The 22,980-nt window shown below is 41.4% G+C and overlaps 1 protein-coding gene across 1 annotated transcript; it reads right to left on the bottom strand.

The window, feature by feature from the left end:
- Window positions 1-297: 297 nt before the first annotated feature.
- LOC310942554 (gephyrin-like) lies at window positions 298-22,510 on the bottom strand. Its single transcript, XM_083907962.1, has 24 exons — window positions 22,414-22,510; window positions 17,159-17,237; window positions 17,001-17,058; window positions 16,563-16,655; window positions 16,344-16,438; window positions 16,178-16,244; window positions 14,074-14,454; window positions 13,566-13,667; window positions 10,210-10,347; window positions 9,999-10,041; window positions 8,387-8,524; window positions 7,543-7,635; window positions 6,922-6,977; window positions 5,116-5,235; window positions 4,717-4,775; window positions 4,476-4,629; window positions 4,251-4,372; window positions 3,276-3,363; window positions 3,093-3,166; window positions 2,377-2,441; window positions 1,324-1,427; window positions 1,115-1,211; window positions 411-549; window positions 298-310 (listed from the first exon to the last, which is right to left on the bottom strand). The coding sequence occupies exons 1-23, from the start codon at window positions 22,475-22,477 to the stop codon at window positions 416-418; spliced, it is 2,424 nt and encodes an 807-aa protein (XP_083764088.1). The 5' UTR covers window positions 22,478-22,510; the 3' UTR covers window positions 298-310; window positions 411-415.
- Between the last annotated feature and the right edge of the window lie 470 nt (window positions 22,511-22,980).

Below are 22,980 nucleotides of genomic sequence, written 5' to 3'. Positions count from 1 at the left end.
TAATCATTATCATCAGGATAGTAATAATAATATTACAGAATAAATCTCATATTTTATATATTTCTTTTCACATTTTCACTGTTTTTTTTGTTTGTTTTTTTTCACCATTGAAATACAGTTCCTCAGAGCAGACCAATGAGTATTCAGCCTGCGCTGGCTCCGATTGGCTGTTGCATATGACATCACAGCTAATGGCGACCAGGTAGACATGCATCACTTCCTGCACCCCCCACCCCCACCCCACCCAGTCCCTGTCCAGACAGGAAGTCCTGGCATTGCCATGGCAATCGGTAGTGAGTGACACTGAAGTCTGGGGATAAAAGCAGTGTGGCAGATTGTTAGTGAGGGCTTTATTTGACCGCCGCCTTTTTATGATAAAGTGAAAAGAAAGAGAGGAGAGAGTGATCAACCTGCATCATAGTCGTCCAATCACCATGACGTCCACCACCTCTCCCTTATGTAGCTCCACATACTGCTCCGTTTTAGGAGGCAACATCAGCAGGCCGTTGGCGCTACGCATCGACATTAGCCTACTGGACACCTGGTTGCCTGGAGACAGAGTGATGAAATAGTTGTATATACAGTAAATGTGTAGGATTGTTCTATGTATTACACACAATGTATGGTTTCCATGGTTTTTTAACCTTTTCTTCAACAACCAAAACTTTTCTTGTCTTTTAGAGCCATTATATTTTAAAGCAGATTGTTTTATTAATTTTCACAATAATGCTGTGAATCACATTTATGGTTATCAGTCATGACAATAAGTTTTTATACCTTATTGCAACGTAATAAGACCCATGTAATGAACTGGCTTGTTGTACACTAGTACGACTACCGTCGTACTAGTGTAGGTAGTGTAGCTGTAACGGTAGTGTAGCTGAAGTGCAATACTTTTCCTTTAGGCTTTTAAAGAATCAAGAAATTACTCAAAAATACGCAATACTTTTCCTTTAGGCTTTTAAAGAATCAAGAAATTACTAAAAAAACCACTCTAAAACCACCATTGAGACTTAACACAACACAGATTTGTCTCTGCTGCTGACACCATAGTTTCGATATACAGAGAAAAGCTTTAAAATAAGTTAATAATGTGAACAATGTGTGTGCGTACCTGTGCTTTGTGCCCAGGGCAGTGGCTCCTGGTGATGCCAGGTGAGAATACAGCGGTGATACTCTGGTCTAGGATCCAGCTTAACATCACAGGAAAGCTGAAAGGTTGAACAAGATTAAGCTACAACATCTCTTCGTTTAATGAGAAAGCCACATCTGCTGGATACTACAAAACAATATTATTAATGTGTGAATAAATGTGCGTCTTACCCTAGCTTTAATAATAGTAGGTCTAGGGTCCAGAATGCCTTGCATCTTCCTCAGAGCAGGAATCACAAACAGGTTACATGTGACCACTGCAGACACTGGGTTACCTTCACAAAAACGACACGACATGAACAACACGAGTTATTGAGGTGGAAAAATCTGCTGTATAAATGTTATATAAATATCTTATCATCTGCAGTACGTGCTCAATATCAATCAATTCATTAATCTGAAGCAAAGTAAGAGCTTCAAAGGATAAAACACAACAAAATAAAACAGTAATACAGGAAACAATATTAATACAGTAAACAAAGTTAGTCGAATAAAAAAAGGTAAACTAATGACGTAAAATTGACTTTTTAGTGACAGAGACCTCGTCAGTGATTGACAACAAAGCAGACAATAATCTGTCATCCATTAGTCCCCTCTGTTGTGGTGAGTGTTAATCTCTTACAGTTCTGCTGCCACCAGTGAACGGGATGAGGCCAGGACGGAAACAAGGACTCCGTCATCCCCAAGTCTCTGACCACAACAGCCTTCACTATAGGCTGCGACAAACCCAGTGATCCAGATGGATCCTGGCATTTAAAGACTTTTTACTCTTTATTTTTTGTAATTGTGTATTGTATGTTTTGGGTAACATCTAGTGCACGTCTGTCCGTCCAGGGAGTGGAGATCCTTATTTATTGACAACATAACAACACTGCCGGCCTCCTCACACCTTCCACATACACCGTCTGAACTGCTGTGATTAGACAAAATCTACAGGAGCATAAAGAGCAGAGCCTACAGACGGTGGAAGAGCTTACATTGGTGAACTACTAATCCTGGAAATGCACCTTTTATATTTCTACACTTTCACACAGTTCATTAACTTTAGGTATGGCTCCGATTCTTTCAATTGCTCTGAATGTTTGTCTTTAAATTGCCATTGTTTTGCGTCTTTTAGCATTTATTACAGATCCACTCTCTCTGATTATTGTCTGCACTACTGATGTACGAACACCAAAACGGCAATAAATCTTATTTGATTAGGTCTAGATATAAATATCGTACCTGGCAGAGCAAAGATGAGTTTCCGTGCTCCATCAATGTCGACTGTGGCAAAGGTAGTTGGAAGACTAAGAAAGAGACAAGTGATTATTTACCCGTAGTACATAGAGTGGTAGCATTACTATTATCAGCAGTAATATAAACACCACGAGTATTGGAATTAATAATAACAGTGGTTATTTACAACAAGCATTAACAACTCCAAATGGTCAAAAAGAGTAAAAGAACTACAAACTGATGTAACAGCAGGAGAATGCTTGCCCATAGTAGGAAGTGGTGGAGGAGCAGTGACAGCTATAGAACTGATAGTGTAATGGATGCACTGTGGTAGAAACTGCACGAGCAGAAATAGCTGAAATACTAAACAAGGCAGTAATAGTCGAACTAAAACCTGTTGTAGTCGTGGCAATAGATGTAGGAGTAATTATTTATTTATTTATTTTCATTTTTTGGGCCTTTTTGCCTTTAATGATAGCATAGTATAGAGAGACAGGAAACAGGAGGCAGAGAGATGGGGAATGACACGCAGGAAAGACCACTAGGTGCGCCTGCAGCGAGGACTACAGCCTCAGCATATGGGGCAGGTGCTCTAACAACTGAGCCACCGCTGCCCCAGATGTAGGAGTAATAATAATAATAATAATAGTAGAAGGAGAATTAATAAAAGCAAAAGGTAGAGGGGAAAGTTAATATAGTCAAAAAGTATGGTAAACTCTTACCCTGGCTTCATAAAGACACGTCCAAAGTGGATCTGAGCATGAAGGTCAATATCCAGCACCTGCTTTAGGTAATCCTGAAAAACACACACACGGACGACAAGAATAATATTAAACTGACCTCGAATCAGCTGTGATATTAGAACCTAGGCTTTACGCCTGAAAGAAGCGGTAACTTCCGGGTACCTTCTCTCCCATGGACACGCCTCCTGAGGTGATGATGACGTCGGCGCGGCTGATTCCCTCGTGCAGAGCTGACAGCAGGTCATCGGGGCTGCAAGCACACGTGTGACACGTTTAAACTCTGTGGGCTGATTCTGGAGCCAACAGCTGTTTTCATGTTTACTGTGGCAGTGGATGAGATTTACCGATAATATCACACAAGAGCTTAAAACTACACACATGCACTTGTTTTTATATCTCAGTGAGGACACATCATGGAAACAAACTGGGGGTTTGGATTTTTGAGTTTCAGCCAGAAAAGTAATTTTTACAGAACACTATCACAGTGTCACTGAGAAGTTGACTTTTGAGCTGAATCATTGTTTTCTCCTATTAGACATTTGGATCAGGTCATCCTTGAAATTAAGGAAATATTTGTACCAAACTGGAAGCTGGAATGTTTAAAAGTGAAGTACGGGATGAACAGAAGAATAGACGAGTGGATAGACAGACAGACAGAGGAACGGAGAGTTGAACCAGTTGAACTCTCAAACAGAAAAAAGGTTTAACACTTTTATGAGCTGCATGTCCTACAATATATTAAGTGCATTGTCAAAAGAAAGTAAAGCAGTGCGAGTCCAGAAGTAAAAATTGTGTTATTTTTCAGGGCAGAGTTTGATGCTCAGCCCATAATAATTTAACCATCCAAGGTCGACTCAGCATGAAGTACAGGACTGGGAAACAATGTTGTACTGTATGCTCCTGTAGAAGGCAGAAGTCTGTATGATATCAACTCTGTTTTCAGGGAAAAAAAGGAACCCCAACCCCAGGTAAAGGGTTGGGGTTCCTCAGATCAAAATATCTAATCCCTATTGCGCATTGTTATGTGGACACTCTAAATTGACCCCAGTACACATTCAGTGTAGTCCTTGGAGCCAGAGTCAATATTACGTTCTACATGAAGCTCTGACAACAACAGAGGTAGAGTAACGATCATACTTGTCTCCAACGATGCCCAGGTTGATGGTGGGGTACCCGTGCTCCTGGATCGTGGCCAGAAGAGTGGAGCGGTTAGAGTCTCTGATCTTTCCTGGGTGGAGGTCATCTTCTGGATTCAACAGCTACACACACACACAAGTACAGGATTGAATGGGCATATTGATTCACTGGCAAAAACACAGCAAATTCCAAAATAAAAGTCAGATTTTTCTGATGTGTATGTACCTCATTCCCAGTGGACATGACGGCCACCACAGGAAACTTGTGCACGCTGACCTCGGTCACTCCCACTGTAGCCAGCAGGCCGATCTCTGATGGTCCCATATGTGTCCCTTTGGCCAACACACACTCTCCTCTCCTGATGTCATGACCTATTGGCCTGTGTGGATCACACTCAGACATGTTACAAGCAGAAACAACAGATGGTCTATTAATGCTGACAGCAACTTTTTGCTCCTGCTTTTACCTGATGTCCTGTCCGGGCCGAGCCTGAACCATAATCCTCACCTCCAACTCCTCTGTGCCCTGTAACAGACGGATGATTAGAACAATGGACTAACGTGTTGTTTGCGCTCATTCCAGACGGTATTCCCTATGGTTTGTTAACTCTGCAGGAGCAAAGACAGGCAAACTGGGATTTTCCTGTTCATACAGTACATATGCAGCCATGGGCAGGTAAAAGGAGAAGGTGGGAGTCCCCCATGTTTTTTAGTAGGTATGGTGTGAGCGCTCACTCGCACCTTTTCAGGAAGACTAAAACTAAAAAAATGGTAGTATCGGTGATCACAGTTTGTGGCGTCTATGACCCGGCATATTTGCAGAAAAATTAATAGTAGACAGAGAAAACTCTTAATGGAGTATTTACATCCTCAGACTCCCTCAGCAGCTCTGTATCTTCTACTTGCACCACAGCATCAGCTCCACAAGGAATAGGAGCTCCGGTCGTCACCCTCATCACCTGACCTGGCATCACTGTATGGGTGGGCTGCAGAAACACGCACACATACATATACAGAGTTACTTCAGCAGCCACAGTATAGGGTACAATGTCAAATTATTAGCAGTTAAGAGGTACTGGTGATAAAGAAGTGTCACTATTCATGGTGTCTCTGTATGTGTGTAACCACATGTGACTGAATATGTCTTCCCCACTCTGTATGTAAATACGCATTATGTCACGTCTGTTTGCGAGGTCAGATGACTGTGTCCATGTGGCAGGTAAAGAGAGAAAAAAACAACAGGGGAAGTTGAGTAAGTCAAAGCTCTTCTCAAGCTAAGCTGCTGTAGCATGAAACATATTCTTCAGATTAGGAAAAGAAGAGAGTATGGTATAAACAGTGGACATCAGCTGTAAAGGAGGTCTTTAAATTGTCCTGGGAATGGATTATATACATGCATGCAAAAGAACGTGCCCTCATGCATCCCTAAATCATTGCTGTGGATGTTTTGATCACATCTGAGAACAAAGTCCGCTGTTTTCAGTCTTATGAAGCAGCTCAATGGAGGAAGAAACTATTTGAGACAATAAGAGCACCAGCACAGTCCTGCAGAAATAACGAGAGCTCGTCGGGGAAATGGAAGATCGAGTTACTATCAAAACCAAGGTGGTCTCATCTGCTGTTAGAACAGTTAAACAACACATTACTGAAGCAGAGGAATAACAGCTCAGTGGATGGAATGAATCAACTCCATACTTGTGCCAGGATGAATGTGATGAAGGCAGTGCTGTCAGGAAATGAGTCTATAAATGAAGGTGCAGCTGTTACCCACACCTGTACTGTCTAATAGCTCTCTCTCCTCTCATTCATTAAAACCCCACAGCCACCTTGAAGGCAGCAGGACAGATATTTTTGATGAATGTGTGGCCCTGCAAGAAGATCTGCAGCCAAGTATAGTGCAATTATATTCAGCAGTCCATCCCTGATGTAATCATGTGCAAATGACAGCAGGCTGCCACAAAGGAAGCACACACACTCTGTGAGAGGAACCTCGGCGGCCAGATACGACTCGGTGAGCCCACAGTTTCTGCAGCAAATGTCTGATTAACACTTCAATTTCTCAACTTAACAATGAGGAATCAATGCAGGAAAATCAATAATTGGAAGGTTAAAAATAAAACACATCATAGCCGTCTGTATCAAGGTGGCAGCTCACTGATGGAAAAGTCTCTCAGTTAAAGACCGGTTTATTTGAGGACTTTCATAAGAACTCAGAAGTAGCAGTAGCAGTGGCCTAGGGAAACCAGGGCTAACATGTATGTGTTTCTTCCAACTCCACTTTCCAAACAAAGTCAAATAAATCAAAAGCCTGTTTGACAAAAGTGTAGCAGTTTTATCTACTTCAGAGAATTACAATGCAATAACTAGCAAAAACTCTCTTAATAAACCTAATCTTACCTCCAGAAAAGAAAACAGAAAATACTTCTGACTTATTTGGCTTTGTTTGGAAAGAGGAGTTGGAAGAAACACACACGTTAGCCCTGTAATCATTACAGCCCTAGTCTAAAATAGAGCCCAGAGTAGCACTTGTCTACAATTATAGGATTACTACTAATAAAAGTAGTATATTAATAGAGATGTCGACAGTGTGAACACTTGTGTTGTCAATGAGTCAGTAGAAGTCTCCATTCGTGATGTCATGTCTACATGAGTGTTAGTGTGTTAGCGCTGACCTGTTGTCCAGCCTGTGACTCTCCCATGATGAAGCGATCTCCTGGGCCATCGGCAGCTACACGCCAATGAAAATGATGTTGTTAATCACGTTAATTAGGAAAATTAGACCATGGCGATTTTATTGATTTTAGGTGACAGACAAGAAGACAGGTTAATATTATGTTAACTTTATTTCAAGAGGTGAAACCTTCATATATTCGACACTCATTACACTTTAAGTGAAATATTTCAGGCCTTGGTTGTTTCTTAAGGCGATTTTAAAACCTAAGACTGGACTTACAATACAGAAATGATTGTAAAGAGTCAGATGTATGCACACAAGACTTGATCAGGCCTCCTTTCGCATGAATTACTGCATCACTGTGGTATAACAAGGAGGTGATGAGGCCGTGGCAATGCTGAGGCCAGGGCCTTCATGGGGGCCTAAGCAAAATGTAATTTTGGGGTCCTTCATCAATGCCACAAAACAAAACTAAAGGTTAAATCCAAAGCCTATAATATTATTTTTAGCTGTAGGCCTTAAAAAAAAAACAGTAAAGTGGCAAGTGTTAAAAGATCATTTCATAGATCATCCTGCTAATTTTTTGTGTAAAATAAAAGATGCTATTGATGTTTCTCACCTCGCACAGCGTAGCCATCTTTAACAGAGGCTGGGAACGGAGGAAGGTTATCTTTGGCATAGATGTCCTGAGCGAGCACTCGACCCAATCCGCCTGCAGAGAGCAGACCCATACATATGTACAGTCTAATGAGCACATTAAAACAATTGAGTGACAATAATACAGCTACAAGAGCCATCATTTCTAAAAATAGAATTAGAAACAAGCAACAGCACTTTAGCTGAGAAGAATACTTGTTTCACAGTTAGAATGAGAATGTATGCATTTTTATGTCTTGGAATAGCATTAAAAGTAGGGATGGATCTAAGCGCAATAAGAGAATCAATACACCAGCATAACTATCGATATTTGGAATAATAAATAAAGGCACTCTAAAGTAAATAGTCCCCGACTGGCGTCGCTACTTCATGTCTCCTCATGGTGGCGCTGTTCAAATGAATGATGGAAACTTGAGCAGAAGTTACCTGGCTGAAGAAGAGAGACTTTACAGTGGGATAATGGTGGAGAAAGCTACGTTAAGAGAGGCCCCATCCATGATGTTCTTCAGTTAGACTGCTGTATCACTATATGATTGATTGAGTTGTTGGTATCATATATGAGGTGCCATGTGATTCTCAATCCCTAGTTAACAACTTCATAGTGTAAAAGCTCTAAAATGCATCAGATCGATAGATACTGGAGTTTGTGTTACTGGTATCAGACAGGGAAAAAGTGCTATGATGCCATCCCTAACGTCAACACAGGGTTTCTTAAGCTTTCAACACTTAAAAAACATGAATGAATGAAATTTAAGACCCAGAATTACTTTCGTTTAACGAAAACAAAACATTCTGAGAAGACTCACTTCTGTAGTTAATGACTTCAATTCCCAAAATAGGCGTCATCTCTAGAACAGTGATGAAGGCTTTGTCCATTGACGTCAATGGGAACGGGGACATGCGATGACGACGTGCCACTTTACTGATGTCCACTGCGCTGTGGCCTACACACACAGATAGAGAGAGAGAGAAAGCATTAATCACAGATATGGTACAGTTAGTAGCTTCTTGTTGACTCGATAATAAAATCCCACTTAACGGTCTGACCTGTTTGTCTTTAATTTGCATATTCATATTATATGATGTTAAATGCTAGCTAACACGAGACAAAATGGGTTTGCTACTAAATAAATGTTAACGCACTGCAGCAACGCACACACGAGTAGTATTTGGTGGTGAATTTGAATGCAACACACATCCTTGTTTACCTCTTTTAACCACATGACACGTTGGATAAACAGCTGCAAGCTAAACAAACGGCATCAGATAGCACCGTAGTGATGGTAACTGATACTTGTAATTACCGAGCTACAGTGGTGGACCGTTGCATTTCCATGCCCCAACAGACACTTTAAGGAGAATGTCAGGACAACAGTGCAGGTCTGAAAGCAGTTTCAGTTATACAGTACAAGTTGCAATTTATATAATCACAGAAATGAACCGAGCAAAGGTAAAAGAAGGGAAATGAAAGAAAAAAAGAAATGTAAAGCATAGAGTAACAGTAAAGCAAAGAGACCAAAATATGGCGCTTTTTAAATTATGCAGTTCGAGCACGACTCGGATCTTCTCTACTCGATGTGGTATCAGTAGTAGCACCTCCTCAATGTGGGTTGAGGTCACCATAGCATGGCTGTGGCAAAACTGCCATCGTTTCATGTGCGATACAAACACACAAACGTCTAATTCGTGCAAATTCGCCAAAATCCCTCAGTTTTCACGTTCAATCCAAAATGGCAGCCTTTCTGTAGCATTCACAGGACAGTTGTCATAGACTTATATTAACAGCACAACCTCATGAACGTGTGTACCAAGTTTCGTCCATGTGCGTTAAACCCGACAGATGACCTACTAGCACTTTTTTGCATCCGTTTTTAGCCCCTCCCACTTCCAATTTTCCACGCTTTTTCGCCGAACCTTTCAAATATGTAAATTTTATCCAGGATTGATGCGGTCGCAAAAATCCGTGAGTTTTGGCGTATGTTCAGGCCCTCAAAAATGATTCATTTGGCGGAAGAATAATAAACCATACAGCTTGAAGAGGGTTCTTGCACAGTCCAAAATCCAAAATCCAATCCAAAACTCGCTGCCAATCTGTGGCCGGCAGTCTGTTGATATCACATTTAAGTATCGGCTCAGCTCGCATAGAGCCTTGCCAGAGCAGGTACTAAAAAAATCACCAGGTATAATGGAACTGTATAATGGAAAAGCGCCAAAAGTGACTTTTTAGACCTCCTTCAAAAAAAGTTACTCGCGACATATCAAGCTACTTTCTGGCGTAATCATAACTACTTTCACAGAAGGAAATGGCCAGTTCTGTCCATGGGTGTATTATTAAGCAGCAGTTGAATATGTGCAAGGATTTTGTGTCTTCTTGACGGTTGACTTTTAAAGGACAGCTGAATAACACACACAACTTACTGGCTCTCAGAATGTTCTCATTACTGCCACATCGTGACTGAACCTGCAGAAAAGAGAGAGACAAACACAAAATTTGCTCATGGTTTGATGCATATTTATGATGCAAACATTTCTCCCAAATATCTCCTACATGATGAGACAGAAGCGTGTGTGTAGTATAAATACTGTAAATGTAAAAGTACGCTCTGTCAGCTTGTGTGCGTCTGCGTACCTTGGGTGTTGGGCACGAGGCAGTCGAAAGGCGGGAGGTTGCCTGTGTCGCCCGTGGAGACTCGGAAGGGGTGGAGCTCAAAGAGGCAGAATCTCGAGGGAGCACCTGAACGCCTCGGGAAATGATCGAGTCCGGGATCTAAACACAAACACAGTTGGGTTTTCATCAAAAAAAGTGATAATTTTATGCATGAACTTGCCTTGTGAGGGATAGCCGACTATGTATGACCGTTTATTTATACTTGCACGGTTCAAAAGTTGGGTCACCTATACAATTTTTTTCTGTTTTCCATTAAAACTCACACTTTTATTAATGAAAAGAGTTGCTAAATGAATAGAAAATATAGTCAAGACATGAACAATATTAGAAATAATAATTTTTATTCAAAATAATCATTTTGCCCTTTCGTTAAAGAACCAGCAAAACTTTTCAGCTGTGCTAACATAATTGCACAAGGGTTCACGGGTTTTCTAATCATCCAATAGCATTCTAACGCGATTAGCAAACACAATGTACCATTAGAACACTGGAGAGATGGTTGCTGGAAATAGGCCTCTATACACCTATGTACATATTCCAGTGAAAACCAGACATTTGCAGCTAGAATAGTCGTTTACCACATTAACAATGTATAGAGTGTATTTCTGATTCATTTAATGTTATATTCATTGAAAAATAAGGAAGTGACCCCAAACTTTTGAATGGTAACCAAATACATGCACCACTGAGCCTCATACTATTAAACTCCAGTTCAAGGCACTGTGATAATCATATGAGACCAAGTTATCATGTAAATCTTCATGTTTTCTGTTAGCTTTTTGGAGGATAGTAGTGTTTACTGTGTCCTTGCCTTGACCAGAGGCAAGGGACTGAGACCTTCACGTTATTTACTCAATCACGTTCACATGAGGTAAACAAAGTGTGTGTGTCTCTCATATTTCATTTCTTCCTTTCTTTAAAAAAAGTAATACAAGATTATATGTACTGGAAGATTTTAGTCGAACCTCTGCAGCGAACAAAAATCACATCACTCCTGATTCCTAGTGAACAGGGCTGGAGTATGTTCACTGTGATGGATTACCTACCTGCAGCAAGTACCTGCAAATAGATTTTTCTCATCGAACAACAGCGAAGTGACAGGAATATCTTAATGGAAAGTAGGGAAATCTTATGGCAAGCTTTGAAAGAAAAATGTAAGATTTGGAGGAGCAACAGAGCTGGTACATCAGTCTGATCAGGTACTGTCACAGAATTAGCAGGCTGATCAACAGGACACCACTTTCCAACTGTAAAAAGTTTGTCCCTGCTTTGAAAACCAATCCTCTGATAAAAAATCAGCAATTTTCCATCATAGCGAGCTGTTGATCCACAAGCAATTTCATCAGTAAGTTGATATCGTTTGTTTGGAATAACAGTAAATGACACAAACTTGCCAAACGAGGCAGAAGCGCACCAGCAGCTCCTGTGTTTCTGTGAGATAAAAATGCTGATTTCCCTCTATGGACTTTGGCACATTTTGGCCGTTTAACAGCAAGATAAAGTGGCGAACACATTCTCAGTATATCACAGACTTAACTGGCATGAATTTTATTACGTGAGCCTTTTATTAAGGGATTATAATCTGTCACTGGGTTACTGCCTCGCCATGTCAGTGAGGGCAAGCGAACGTGTCTAGGGCTGGTTCCTCAGCCAAGTCAGCTTCAGTACCTCATAGGACAACTTCAAAATACCTGAAATATGTATTTTTTTTTAAGAAAACTGATTTTTGAGCCACCTGAGGACAGCATGAGTCTAATCATACATAAATTAGATATTAGAAGTAAGTGCATCTTTTTGAAAGAATATCTGACTGTTTTGTTCTCCATCCACTCCTAACAAAAACACGTGGCTTTTACAGCTGCCTGTTGTTGCCAGAAATGAGACTGATGATGAAAAACATTGACGATGTGAAAACAGAACAGTGATCTGAGAGATTAACAACAAAGCTCTGCTGAGCTGACGGAAACAGAAAAGTTGAGTTTCAACTGTCAGTGGTTTCATTGCTACGTGTACATGTAATCCTCTTCGCTTTATGGGCTGTAAGTGTAGCTTCAAGTGCACGAAACCTCATGGATAGTTTAACATATAAAGGGTATTTAAAGCTGCAGTACATAACTTTTGGTGATTTTTGTTGTTGGTGTTATTGTTCTGCCTCTGCTTGGTCAACAGAAACGATGGAACATTACTTGTTTGCTGCATCCCTCATCTGAACCCGTCAAACAATACTATCAGACTTGACTGAGGAAGTGTTTGTGTGTATACACCAGCAGAGCAGGGGCAGGCGGGGGGCAAGGAAACTGCTGAATGTCCAAATTTTTTCAGCAGCACAATTAACATCTGACACAGTCTCAAAGTAAGAGCACAATGCTGCTGTTGCCTCTGTATGTCTCAACATGAAACAAATAACTTCCTGTGTGCAGCACAGGAGTGTCACCGGGCGACATAAGATCTAAACCAATCGAGAAACACTGATGGGGTTCCCGAACCCAATTTGAACAGGCCGAGAGGGAGAGAACCAAGAAATACCTGATCCTTCCCTGCGAACTGGGACATCACCAGCGGGCGTGTCATATTCTGAGTTGTGAAGACAAGCGGAAAGTAGAGAGAGAAAGAGAACTCAAGAACAGCACCAGAGCCAGAACTGTGCCGGTCTGAAAAGCACTAAAGCGCTAAATTCCTGGAATTGTTGTCTCACGGAGCACCGCTTTGTCCGTAACACACAGGAGTATGCGCAAAGTTCTATTCTTGGCTCCACAGTGCAGCACAGAGTCCTACACAAACTTCCAGCCTCAGAGGATTTATCTGTCCAGTGGATACATGTTATATATGACGGCAATGTGCCTGCTGGAGCCTGAAAATTATCATTTTTCCAAATGCTAACTGCTGTTAGCTCCCAGTAGACTCTGTGGCTGATGTCATTTCCTGTCTCTTAAGTTTCGTTTTATTTTATTTTTTTAAAGAGATACTAGTAAACAAAGTGTTCTGAACAGGGCTGTTTTGGCAGGGTGATTGCTGTGGTGCTTCATTTTCATGGTAATTTGACCAAAGCATGTCACAGACATGTTCATTAAGACACCAGGGAACTAGCTCAACTTGGAGAAATAGGATATAATGGAACTTTAAAGTTACGTACTGCAGCTTTAAGGATTTTAAATATTGATTTTATAAATTGTTATATTGCTCATGCTCTTGACCAAAGAAAATGATGCCATGTTTGTTCAATCCATCCCTGTTGGTGGTAGTTCTTGAAAAACCCTTTGGCCTAAGAGTGTGTTACAGACATGATGACATGATGAGTTTGTGCTCGAGTGTCTCACCTGCTGGTCATGACTACAGGAGCAGGTGTAATGAGTGGGTGGGGCGGGTGAGGTGCCGGGCAGATAGGGACCCCCTTTAGCCATGACCACAGCATGGCTTGTCTGATGGACACACACAGATGCACATTGGTACAGACAGACAAATGAAATGAAATGAAATGGTGACAGTTTAAACAATGGGTTGATATTTTTCCATGAAACATCAGTGGCTCCTGAAGACGCTCTAAAACGGTTATATAAAGTCATGATCTACATCATCTAAATGAAATGAATGACACAGGTTTACAAATGGAGTTAAAGGCCCTACAGAATGAAATATACAGTTTCTGTTTCCCTACTGAGGACAGCTATTACAAGGAAACTGTGATTTCCATAATCTGCATCAGCCTATGGAATTTGCTGCTGCTGCAATGACCCAATTTCCCCACAGGGGTCATTAATGTTTCATCTATCAGGTTTTGAGCAACAGCACAGCTCTTTTTGTTTTTTTGTCTTGACCACTCATTACCTTGGCAGCGATGGCGGCTGCGGTGATGTGGGAGGAGCCATGCTGGGGGTGGTGGTGGTGATGATGGTGGTGGTTGTGGGCATGGTGACCTCTCCTCCGGTCTTCCTCCTCATCATCCTCTTCCTCACACTGGGTCCCGCGCTCCATGGTGTGCGTGTTGGCGTGTGTGTTGGCGTGCATGTTGCCGTGCATGTTGCCGTGAGTGTTGCTGTGTATATTGGCGTGTGTGTTGGTGTGTGTGTTGGTGTGTGTGTTGGCCAGCAGGGGGGAAGGAGAGGGCAGCTGCTCCAAGGCGGCGTGTGTGGCTTTGACTCTGACCGAGGCCTCCCGCAGCAGGTCGATGGCGTGGGGCAGAGCGGGCAAGACGAACTGAAAGCACTCCTGCAGAGAACGACAGCATTTACTTTCATTCATCTTTTCTCATGCACTGAAATCACCAACTTCAACATCTTCCGTAAGATTTGAACTACTAGGACCTTTTTGATGTTTTACCAGCTGGTCATTCACTGCTATCTTACTTCGTGGAGCTGCCTTACTCTCCCTTTTAGACGTGTCATTCTGATGTACTGAAGGAGTCTCCACCCACCTACTCACACTCAATGGACAAGGGATGCTCTGTAAAATCTGGTTGCCCTTCTTGGCGGTCTTCTATAAAGTGGAGTAAAAGTACAGGTATCTTCCCAGAAAATGACTTTGGTGGAAGCTGAAGTCACCTTTTACAATATTACTTCAGTACAAGTCTTAAAAGTACATGACATTCGCTGTACTTAAGTATCAAAAGTCATTTTCTGAAATTAAATGTAAAGTAAAAGTTTTTTTTTGTTTTTTTTAAAGTTGGGAGTTAGAATTTAATAACGGTAGCTCAGTGGTACAGTGAGTTGTCTTTTAACTGGAAGACTGTGGGTTCAACTCCCGGCTCTACTTTACACTAGAGATCACAATTACAATTGACAATTTCCTATATGTGAGGTCACTGCATAGTTCTACTTGAAATTATCCAAACAGGCGAAAAAGAGCAGTTTTTGAAGCATAGTTTCAACATTTATAATGAGATATTTGAAAAAGACGATCAGATACCTTCCGGTTATTAGCACTTGGTGCTAATTTCTTTCATGATCTGACAAACCCTATTTAACTGGCAGCCTGATTTTCAAGGTTTCACTGACTTTACAAGATGAGAGTCACTCTAAAGTGACTGAAACCTTCCAGAAGCAGGTTGTCCAGGTGGTGACCCTATCAGCCACAGCAAGACACGCTGTCTTATTACTGTTCTCTAATTTTTATCATGGTGTTATCCGCAAAATAAAGGTTTCTCGTTGAAGTGCCTTGGTTATTTTGTAAAACACTGTTCTAGTAGCAGTTTTCTGTTATGGCTGGGTCAGAATTATCAAGATATTCTTTTTGGTCACTGCATTTTAGCTTTTTCATTTTCTAACATGAGAAGTTATCGATATCAGAATAGGCCGTGAAAAGCAAGAAATTATCGGTTATCGGTTGAAAATGTTCATAAAATGCATTTTTGTGATGATTACTCTACTGAACCTGTTTTTAACATTACATTAAATTTATAGAGTAGACGGTGGTCCCTCTGTGCTCAGTTAAGGTAGGTATAAAGGTATCTATGAAGGGCAGCGTTTATGTGTTTTATGTGATCTGAATGTTGTTGAGGATTATTTAATTTTCTGCTCCACTGCCCTGTGTACACTGACTGAACAGAGAAATATTTACTTTGAAAAATTTCCCAGGGAAGAACCCCCATTTATGTTGATTATCTGATTGTGATATGTTACATTGGCTCTTTGAGAGTGAGATCTATGCCTTAGGCAAATTTACAGCTCACCTAGACAAACGCCCGCAGTCTATTCTCATACAAAACTTGTCTCAACATCTTGTTGAGACAAAAAGCCACAAACGGAGCAGGAAAATAAGAGCTGCTGGATGTCCTCCATTGTCGTCTGTTGTGTCGGGTTTGATGACTTCAGGACAGTAAGATGTCATGCTACACAACCATCGGCACAGCCCACACACACTGCCGACCAAGAAAAGGTCCTGTTCTCAGTACATATGTGTGTGTTTTAAGAATAAGCACAGATGAGGATCATACCTGAGAGCCCTTCTTGCTCCCTGGCAGGTTGATGATCAAAGTTTTCCCACGAATACCACACACCGGCCTGAATATAAGAGCCACAACGCACACATTAATGGGGTTAGAATTATAGAGACTAGTACTCCAACTTTTACCAACTGAATAGTGGGAATGTTGTCATTACCTGGACAGCATGCCCAGTGGTGTAACATTGAGTGATCCCATCAGCATGGCCAGAGCCATACCTGGAGCCTCTCGCTCGATCACCTCTCTGGTGGCCTACGACACAAAAACAAATAAGTTGAATCACTATATTTCCAGTTTTTAATACAGTATTTACTTTTATCCACATTCGTTCTCTTATTTACTAAACTGCTGCAGGCGTGTTTGCAGTGCGGTTTACCTCAGGTGTAACATCATGTGGTGCAAAGCCAGTTCCTCCAGTCGTGAGAATGAGATTCAGCTCCTGCTCGTCACACCACTCCAAAAGAGTGTCCTGCTCACAACAAGTGAACACATGGTTAATAAAAACTATTAATACACACACATCCTTCTCCTTCTCAATGTCAACATTCAAATTCATTTTGGATTCAAACTAAGACAGTCGATACCAACTTCTGGGATCTTAACTAAACCCATAAAGTAATAAATCACTGTTTCTGGACAGATTATGCAGAAACTCTTTGGCTGCTAATAATAATAACACTAATAATAAAGATGAACCAAATGTGCAATATTTTCATAATAAAAAGGGAAAGAGGGAAAGTGTGTTAGGACATGAATGATATCACTGAACGTTGTTCTGTGACCGAGTGACCAAGCTCAAAGCGAATTCACGCACCTTGATTTCATCGATCTCATCTGGAACTATCTTGTAGGCTGCTATGACTCCTCCTAGCCTGCAAGGGGTGACAGAGACGCGTTAACAGGGATGCAAACGTGCGAGTATGACAATTTACAGTTACAGCTGCAGGCCATAGGCTTTGAGTGGAGTCTCACAGTGAGGGATCGTGGACAAGATCTTTCAGGTTGACACCACTTCTGTCCTCAGCCAGGTTCTTGAAACAGCTGTCACTGACTGAAGAGGAGAGAAGTTCAGGTTACACAAGTTAAGACAACGCCTGTGACGTCATGTCTATACATGATGTTTATTATCAATTACATATTAAAAAATACAAAGATCTAGGAGGTGTTCATCCTGGATCTTATTGTATTAGCATTTTACATTGAACTATACAACTTTTCCATGTAACAGGAGAAGCACATGTGTGACACTGAGCCAGTTTGCACCCTCAGGGCTTCAGACAAACATGGGCGGCAACATTTTTCAAAACGCCGCCCTCAATTTTGAGTGTTGCCTTGTTGTCAGTTGTGAAATACAAACATTCATACTTGCTACAAGGTGTATGTAAATGTTTGTCTTCATTTGAAGCACAAACAGTGTGTGTTCACACACACACACTGACCCTAAAACTGAGGAAGCTAAATTGAGCCTTAGTTAAGCCGTAATTTAGCCTTAATTAATATTATTTTAATACACCTGTGCTTTTCCTTAATGTGGGCCGGCAAAATGTCTGACATTCTTTCAAAAAAAGAAGAAATACTGACGATAGAAAAACCTTGCATTACCAATGTGGATAAAAATAAACATCCTTATTATTCTTTTTTTTTTAAAGAGAGATATTGACTATAGTGCTTACTCGATTCATCAAGTTTTCAGTGTCTTAAATGTGAATATTTTCTGGTTTCTTTGCTCTATACAACAAAGAAATAATTCCAACTGAATAATTTTGGTTTGTGGACAAAACAAGACATTTGAGAACATCATAATTTTCAGGTTTAAAAAAAAAAATATCAACATTTTTCAACATTTTCAGACATTTTATGGACCAAGCGAAAATAGTTGACAGATACATCAATTACGAAAATAATTGTTGCAGGCCTCGTTGACTTGTTACCAACTCACTACATGTAACTAATGTCAAAGATCCAAGTTCCGAAAGACTGACTAATTTTAAAGTAAAGCTGTAAAACCGACATGAAATGAAATAGTATGTGTGCAGTTGCATAGCTCAAAAAGTCAGACAAATGTTATTGACATTTTTTGGGATGCAGTTTAGAAAACAAGGCAAGACATTTTGGGATTCCAATGGTGAACCGGATTTAAATCGAATTCAACGGTTTGAGAAAAAAGAGGAGTGTATTGACAATGTGGGAAAATGAGCAGCCTTGGCAGTATTTTACACTCTCCAAGCACTTACTTTTAATCTGGGACAGTTGTTTTTTTTATTATAAAAGGCTGAATTTTGCCCTTTGTCTGCTAGGTTTGGCATTAGCAGCCTCACGACCCTTCTGTGGAGGATAGAGCGGTAGATGATGGATGAATGAATGAATGAATGAAAGAATGAATGAAAGAATGAATGTAAAAGGCTGAAGTAAAAACTTAAGGTTTATAAAGGTCCTTCAAGGTACATTTTGCCACCTTTGAGTAGACTCAGTCTACTGATATGACACTTATGGTGGAAAAGATGGCAATAGAGCTCTGGACATCACGTGAAACCGTCATGTTGTCAGCCTCAGATGCAGCAAAAATTAAAAAAGACCAGTGCTGGATTTCACTGCGCACTTTAAATCCATGAATATATCTCTGTATGTCCTTATAATGCCCCGGCATGCTTTTTATGAGTTTAGAAAAAGCTGGCGATCTACAACTTCTTGATGAACTTCCCTTCATCTTACTCCAGACAGACACTGAGAGTTTATAAGAGTCTGGACGGAAACAAATCGATGCTTTGTGACAAAACATTCAACGCTGAAGCCTTCTGGCTAAAGATAACGTTGTTGTCACTGGACAGTTAAGTGTTGCGTTAAGATAACATTAGCATTAGCAACAGACAGTGTAATGTAAATAATTCCTGTGGTAGAGTTGTGTGTCAGTTAGACTGAGCGTTAACAACCAAATTCTTTGCTTGTGTTTGAGAACGTTTCATAGCAGTGATTCATCTCCACTATCACTCTGGATCTCCAGTCAAATCCTCTCCCATTAGCTTGCTAGCCTGTCTCTGACTGTTTTTCCATCCCGTGGCACAACATCTATCCACCATCTCCATTTCTAGTTTTCTGACATATTGCCTGATTTATGTGCCGTCTACTGTCTACTGATTCCAAGATTAAAGGATGACCTTTGGAGCTCATGTGACTTAATCATCACTCCAGCCTCCATATTTCACTACTGCCATGGTGGACAAATGGCAAACAAGGTAAACATGGATATGGTGTGGACTGATGAAGGAAAACAACATTCCACTACATAGATTGTACTATCATAATTGATGGTAAGACTGGAACTCTTGAATGTTAAAGGTCCAGTGTGTAACATTTAGGGGGGTTATTGGCAAGAATCAAATACACAACACATGAACATGACTGAATAAGTTTGTTAGCTTTAAAGTAAGGTTCTGCTTTTTGTAACCGATGTGCTTGTAGAAAGGGCCTTGCTTGACAGAGGCCCCCATCTTGCACCACCATGTCTCTACAGCAGACCGAAAGGACAAATCAGACAAAGTGTACATTTTGGCTCTTGACACAGAAGATCGCAACCTCAGACTGTATATAGAGATAGATGCACTTGGCTGAAAAATCAACTCCAGTTTTGAAGCCGTCAGAATTGTGATTTGCAATGTCAGTTTTTGCAACCACAAGTTGACAGATGTCACCTGCATCCACACGCTTATTGAACAAAGCCAGCTGTCAATCACACTGGTGTCCATGTTGTGTCTATTTTCCTCCAAATGGGAACACAATGAGATCATGTCCTACTGAAAAAGAGCTTCCTATTGACTTCCATTCAAACAGTTATTTTTTAATTCAACTAGCGCAGTCGCCTGGTAGCAAACGGCTTCTTCCATCCAACATCGTTAATTTTTAAACCAGAAAACTATGTCCATATTTAAAGCAGAACTATGCAGGATTTTACCCTAATTTGCTGTACCAGTTTCAGAGTCATTTTGATGGTTAAAATGTCTGGATGTGATGATAGTGGGGGCTGTCTCCAATCCCCCTATTGTCTGTTAGCAGAAAAGTCTTGCAAGAAACATGAATTGCTTCACAGCACTACACACACACACACACCCAATCCAGGTACCGGCTACAACAGGGGTGTCAAACTCATTTTCACTGAGGGCCACATCAATATAATGGTTACCCTCAAAGGGCCAGATGTCACTGTCATACAGAATAAACATAACTAAATATCACCTAATATAATGTAAAACAAAGGTAACTACTCCGTAACATATTGATAAATAACTTTCTGTAGTTATTACTTATTTCACATGTAATGCATATACAATGATACACTGCGATCTAGTGGCGGTGCCGTCACTTTGCGGGTATACTCTTACAAATAAGGGTTCCAAAAGGGTCCTTCTACAAGGGCTGAGGTTCTACCTGGAACCAATTGCTTCTGAAAAACCCAAATGGCAAGGGTTCTTGGTAACACTAACGGTTCCAGTAAGAACCATTTTGATCCAAAGAACCCTTTAAACCCCATTTTCCTGAATAAAGGGTTTTAAAAGAGTTCCTGGTGGAACCCTCTACCTGGAGCCAAAAAGGGTTCTCCTATGAGGACAAGCCGAAGAACCTTATATGGTTCTCGATAGCACTTTTATTTCTAAGAGTGTAACGCAATCGTCATGCATTATGGGACATGTAGTTTATGGTCAACGCAGGCCTTAAAGCAGCATAAACCTATTTTAACACAGATTTTTAATCACTCGCGGGCCACATAAAATGACGTGGCGGGCCACATCTGGCCCCCGGGCCTTGAGTTGGACACATGTGGGCTACAAGATCAATGTTCATCATGGCAGAGCTGGTGAAAAAAAGGCAGATAAAACGACCAGACTTTCAAAGTTTGGCTTTACACAGTTTAGGCTCGCGACGCAATCAAAGACGATCACTAGCCTTTCTGGAATGAGGCCACTCTAGCTTCCTGAAGCACTGGCTGAGGAATCAATGTGCAGTCTCACCATTAGAGGTCACTAATGCTTTCACACTGGCACCTTGAATTTTGCTCCACCTACAGCTAATCTCCCCAATATTTACTTAACAACAGTGGACACAGTGGAACACACTATTGCTTTTTTTTTTTTATCACATCATCACCAAGTGTCATAATTAGACGTGTGAAAAAAGGACATAAACCGGATTGGGAACGTGTGTAAACGTGACAGGAGTCAGTGGGTGTCAGGAGGATGTGTATCAGACATATTGTAGCTGCTGTGCTAGTGAAACCACGACAGTCTCCTCGGCCAGTTGTTGCTGCTGCTGCTGCTGCTGCTGTAGTTGATGCCTCTCATCCTCTTAGCATTACTCTCACGTCCCCCTCTGCCTGGGCAAGGAGACAGCAGGGATACTGGGGACTGTCACACAGCTCTATACTGGTCCCAGTCCACTGCACGACTCACTAACAGTACACTACAGCGACAATTACAGAAGCGACTCCACCTGCACAGCAGAATATTTACCACCGTCGCTTTCTAACTAGCTTTTAATGGGCAACCAAACGCAGGCTTTCGTGATTTCATACATGTACTTCTTCGTTTATTCAAATAAAACCGCAGCCACTGCGCTCAAATACAACAGGGCTGTCAGCGCAACCATACGAGAAATGTTAATTAAAACAACGTATCGTATCTGCAACGGCACATGAATAATGCAGCTCATTCGGGCTCCATATGTACACTGCCAGAAAAAAAAATGACATCAAGCTAGCAACATACAACACAAGACAACCAGAAAAATGTTGCTTTGAATTTCAAAATAAAAGCGCAATTTTAAAGCAGCACGGTTAGCCTGGCAGCCGAAACCGAATTTTGAAAGTCTTTGCCGGTTTTTTCTTTTACCTTCTTGACGCTACATTACACGTGTCACTGTGGCTGTCGTGAAGCTAAAACACCGAACATGACAGCCACTCGTGGCATGAACACGAACACGTTTTACACCCCAGCACACAACCGTAAATAACGCGGATTCGGAGCCGTGTGCACACATGTGTGTGACCTGTCAAACGGCAGGCGGCCAATGTTCGAGCGAGGTTAGCGGTCCGGGCAAACGTTAGCTAGCTCTGCAGCGAAGACTGCACGTATCATGATATCGACGTCCACGGATAATCCACGACAAAAAAAACACACACACACTCGAGTGCGACATAAAGAAGCGCTCTGTCGCATTTACGCGGACTGTCCACCCACCTGTCAAAATCCCCACTCGGGTCTGATGGTCGTGGTTGGTGAGCACCATCCCGTCCGCCGCCATATTTACAACCTCTGTCTGCACTGTGACGGCACGTACATAGAAACTGTGTGTGCGTGTGTGTGTGTGAGTGTGTGTGAGAGAGAGGGAGAGGGAGAGGAGGAGAGAGAGAGAGAGAGCCCATAGAAACAAACAGTGAGGACCAAAAAACGTATAAACCACACCAAGCGAAGACATTTTGGCTGGTCCTCGCAACTTTAAATGGCTTTTCAGGGTTCAAACTTGGTTTTAAGGTCAGGGTTAGATTGAAGTTTAGGTTATGGTTAGGTTAAGGGTTAGGGTTAGGCGTTTAGTTGTGATGGTTAATGCTAGGGTAAGGGTATAGGAGACTTGTCAAACACAGGGCCCGGGGGCCAGATGTGGCCCGCCATGTCGTTTTATTTGGCCCGCGAGTGATTAATTTGTCTGAAAAATCTGTGTTAAAATAGGTCTATGCTGCTTTAAGGCGTGCGTTGACCATAAACTACATTTCCCACAATGCATGGCGATTGCGTTACCCGCAAAGA

Source organism: Microchirus variegatus, assembly GCF_963457635.1.
Source record: "Microchirus variegatus genome assembly, chromosome: 21".
In the NCBI taxonomy this organism is placed as follows: Eukaryota; Metazoa; Chordata; class Actinopteri; order Pleuronectiformes; family Soleidae; genus Microchirus; species Microchirus variegatus.
This window is presented reverse-complemented; position numbering and strand designations above follow the sequence as displayed.

Coding starts and splice junctions, on each gene's coding strand:
- LOC310942554 (XM_083907962.1), bottom strand. CDS start 22,477: ATGGCGGCGGACGGGATGGTGCTCACCAACCACGACCATCAGACCCGA. Junction 16,245..16,343: donor CCACTGGGCATGCTGTCCAG/GTAATGACAACA, acceptor TCTTATATTCAG/GCCGGTGTGTGGTATTCGTG. Junction 2,442..3,092: donor CGTGTCTTTATGAAGCCAGG/GTAAGAGTTTAC, acceptor TCTCTTTCTTAG/TCTTCCAACTACCTTTGCCA.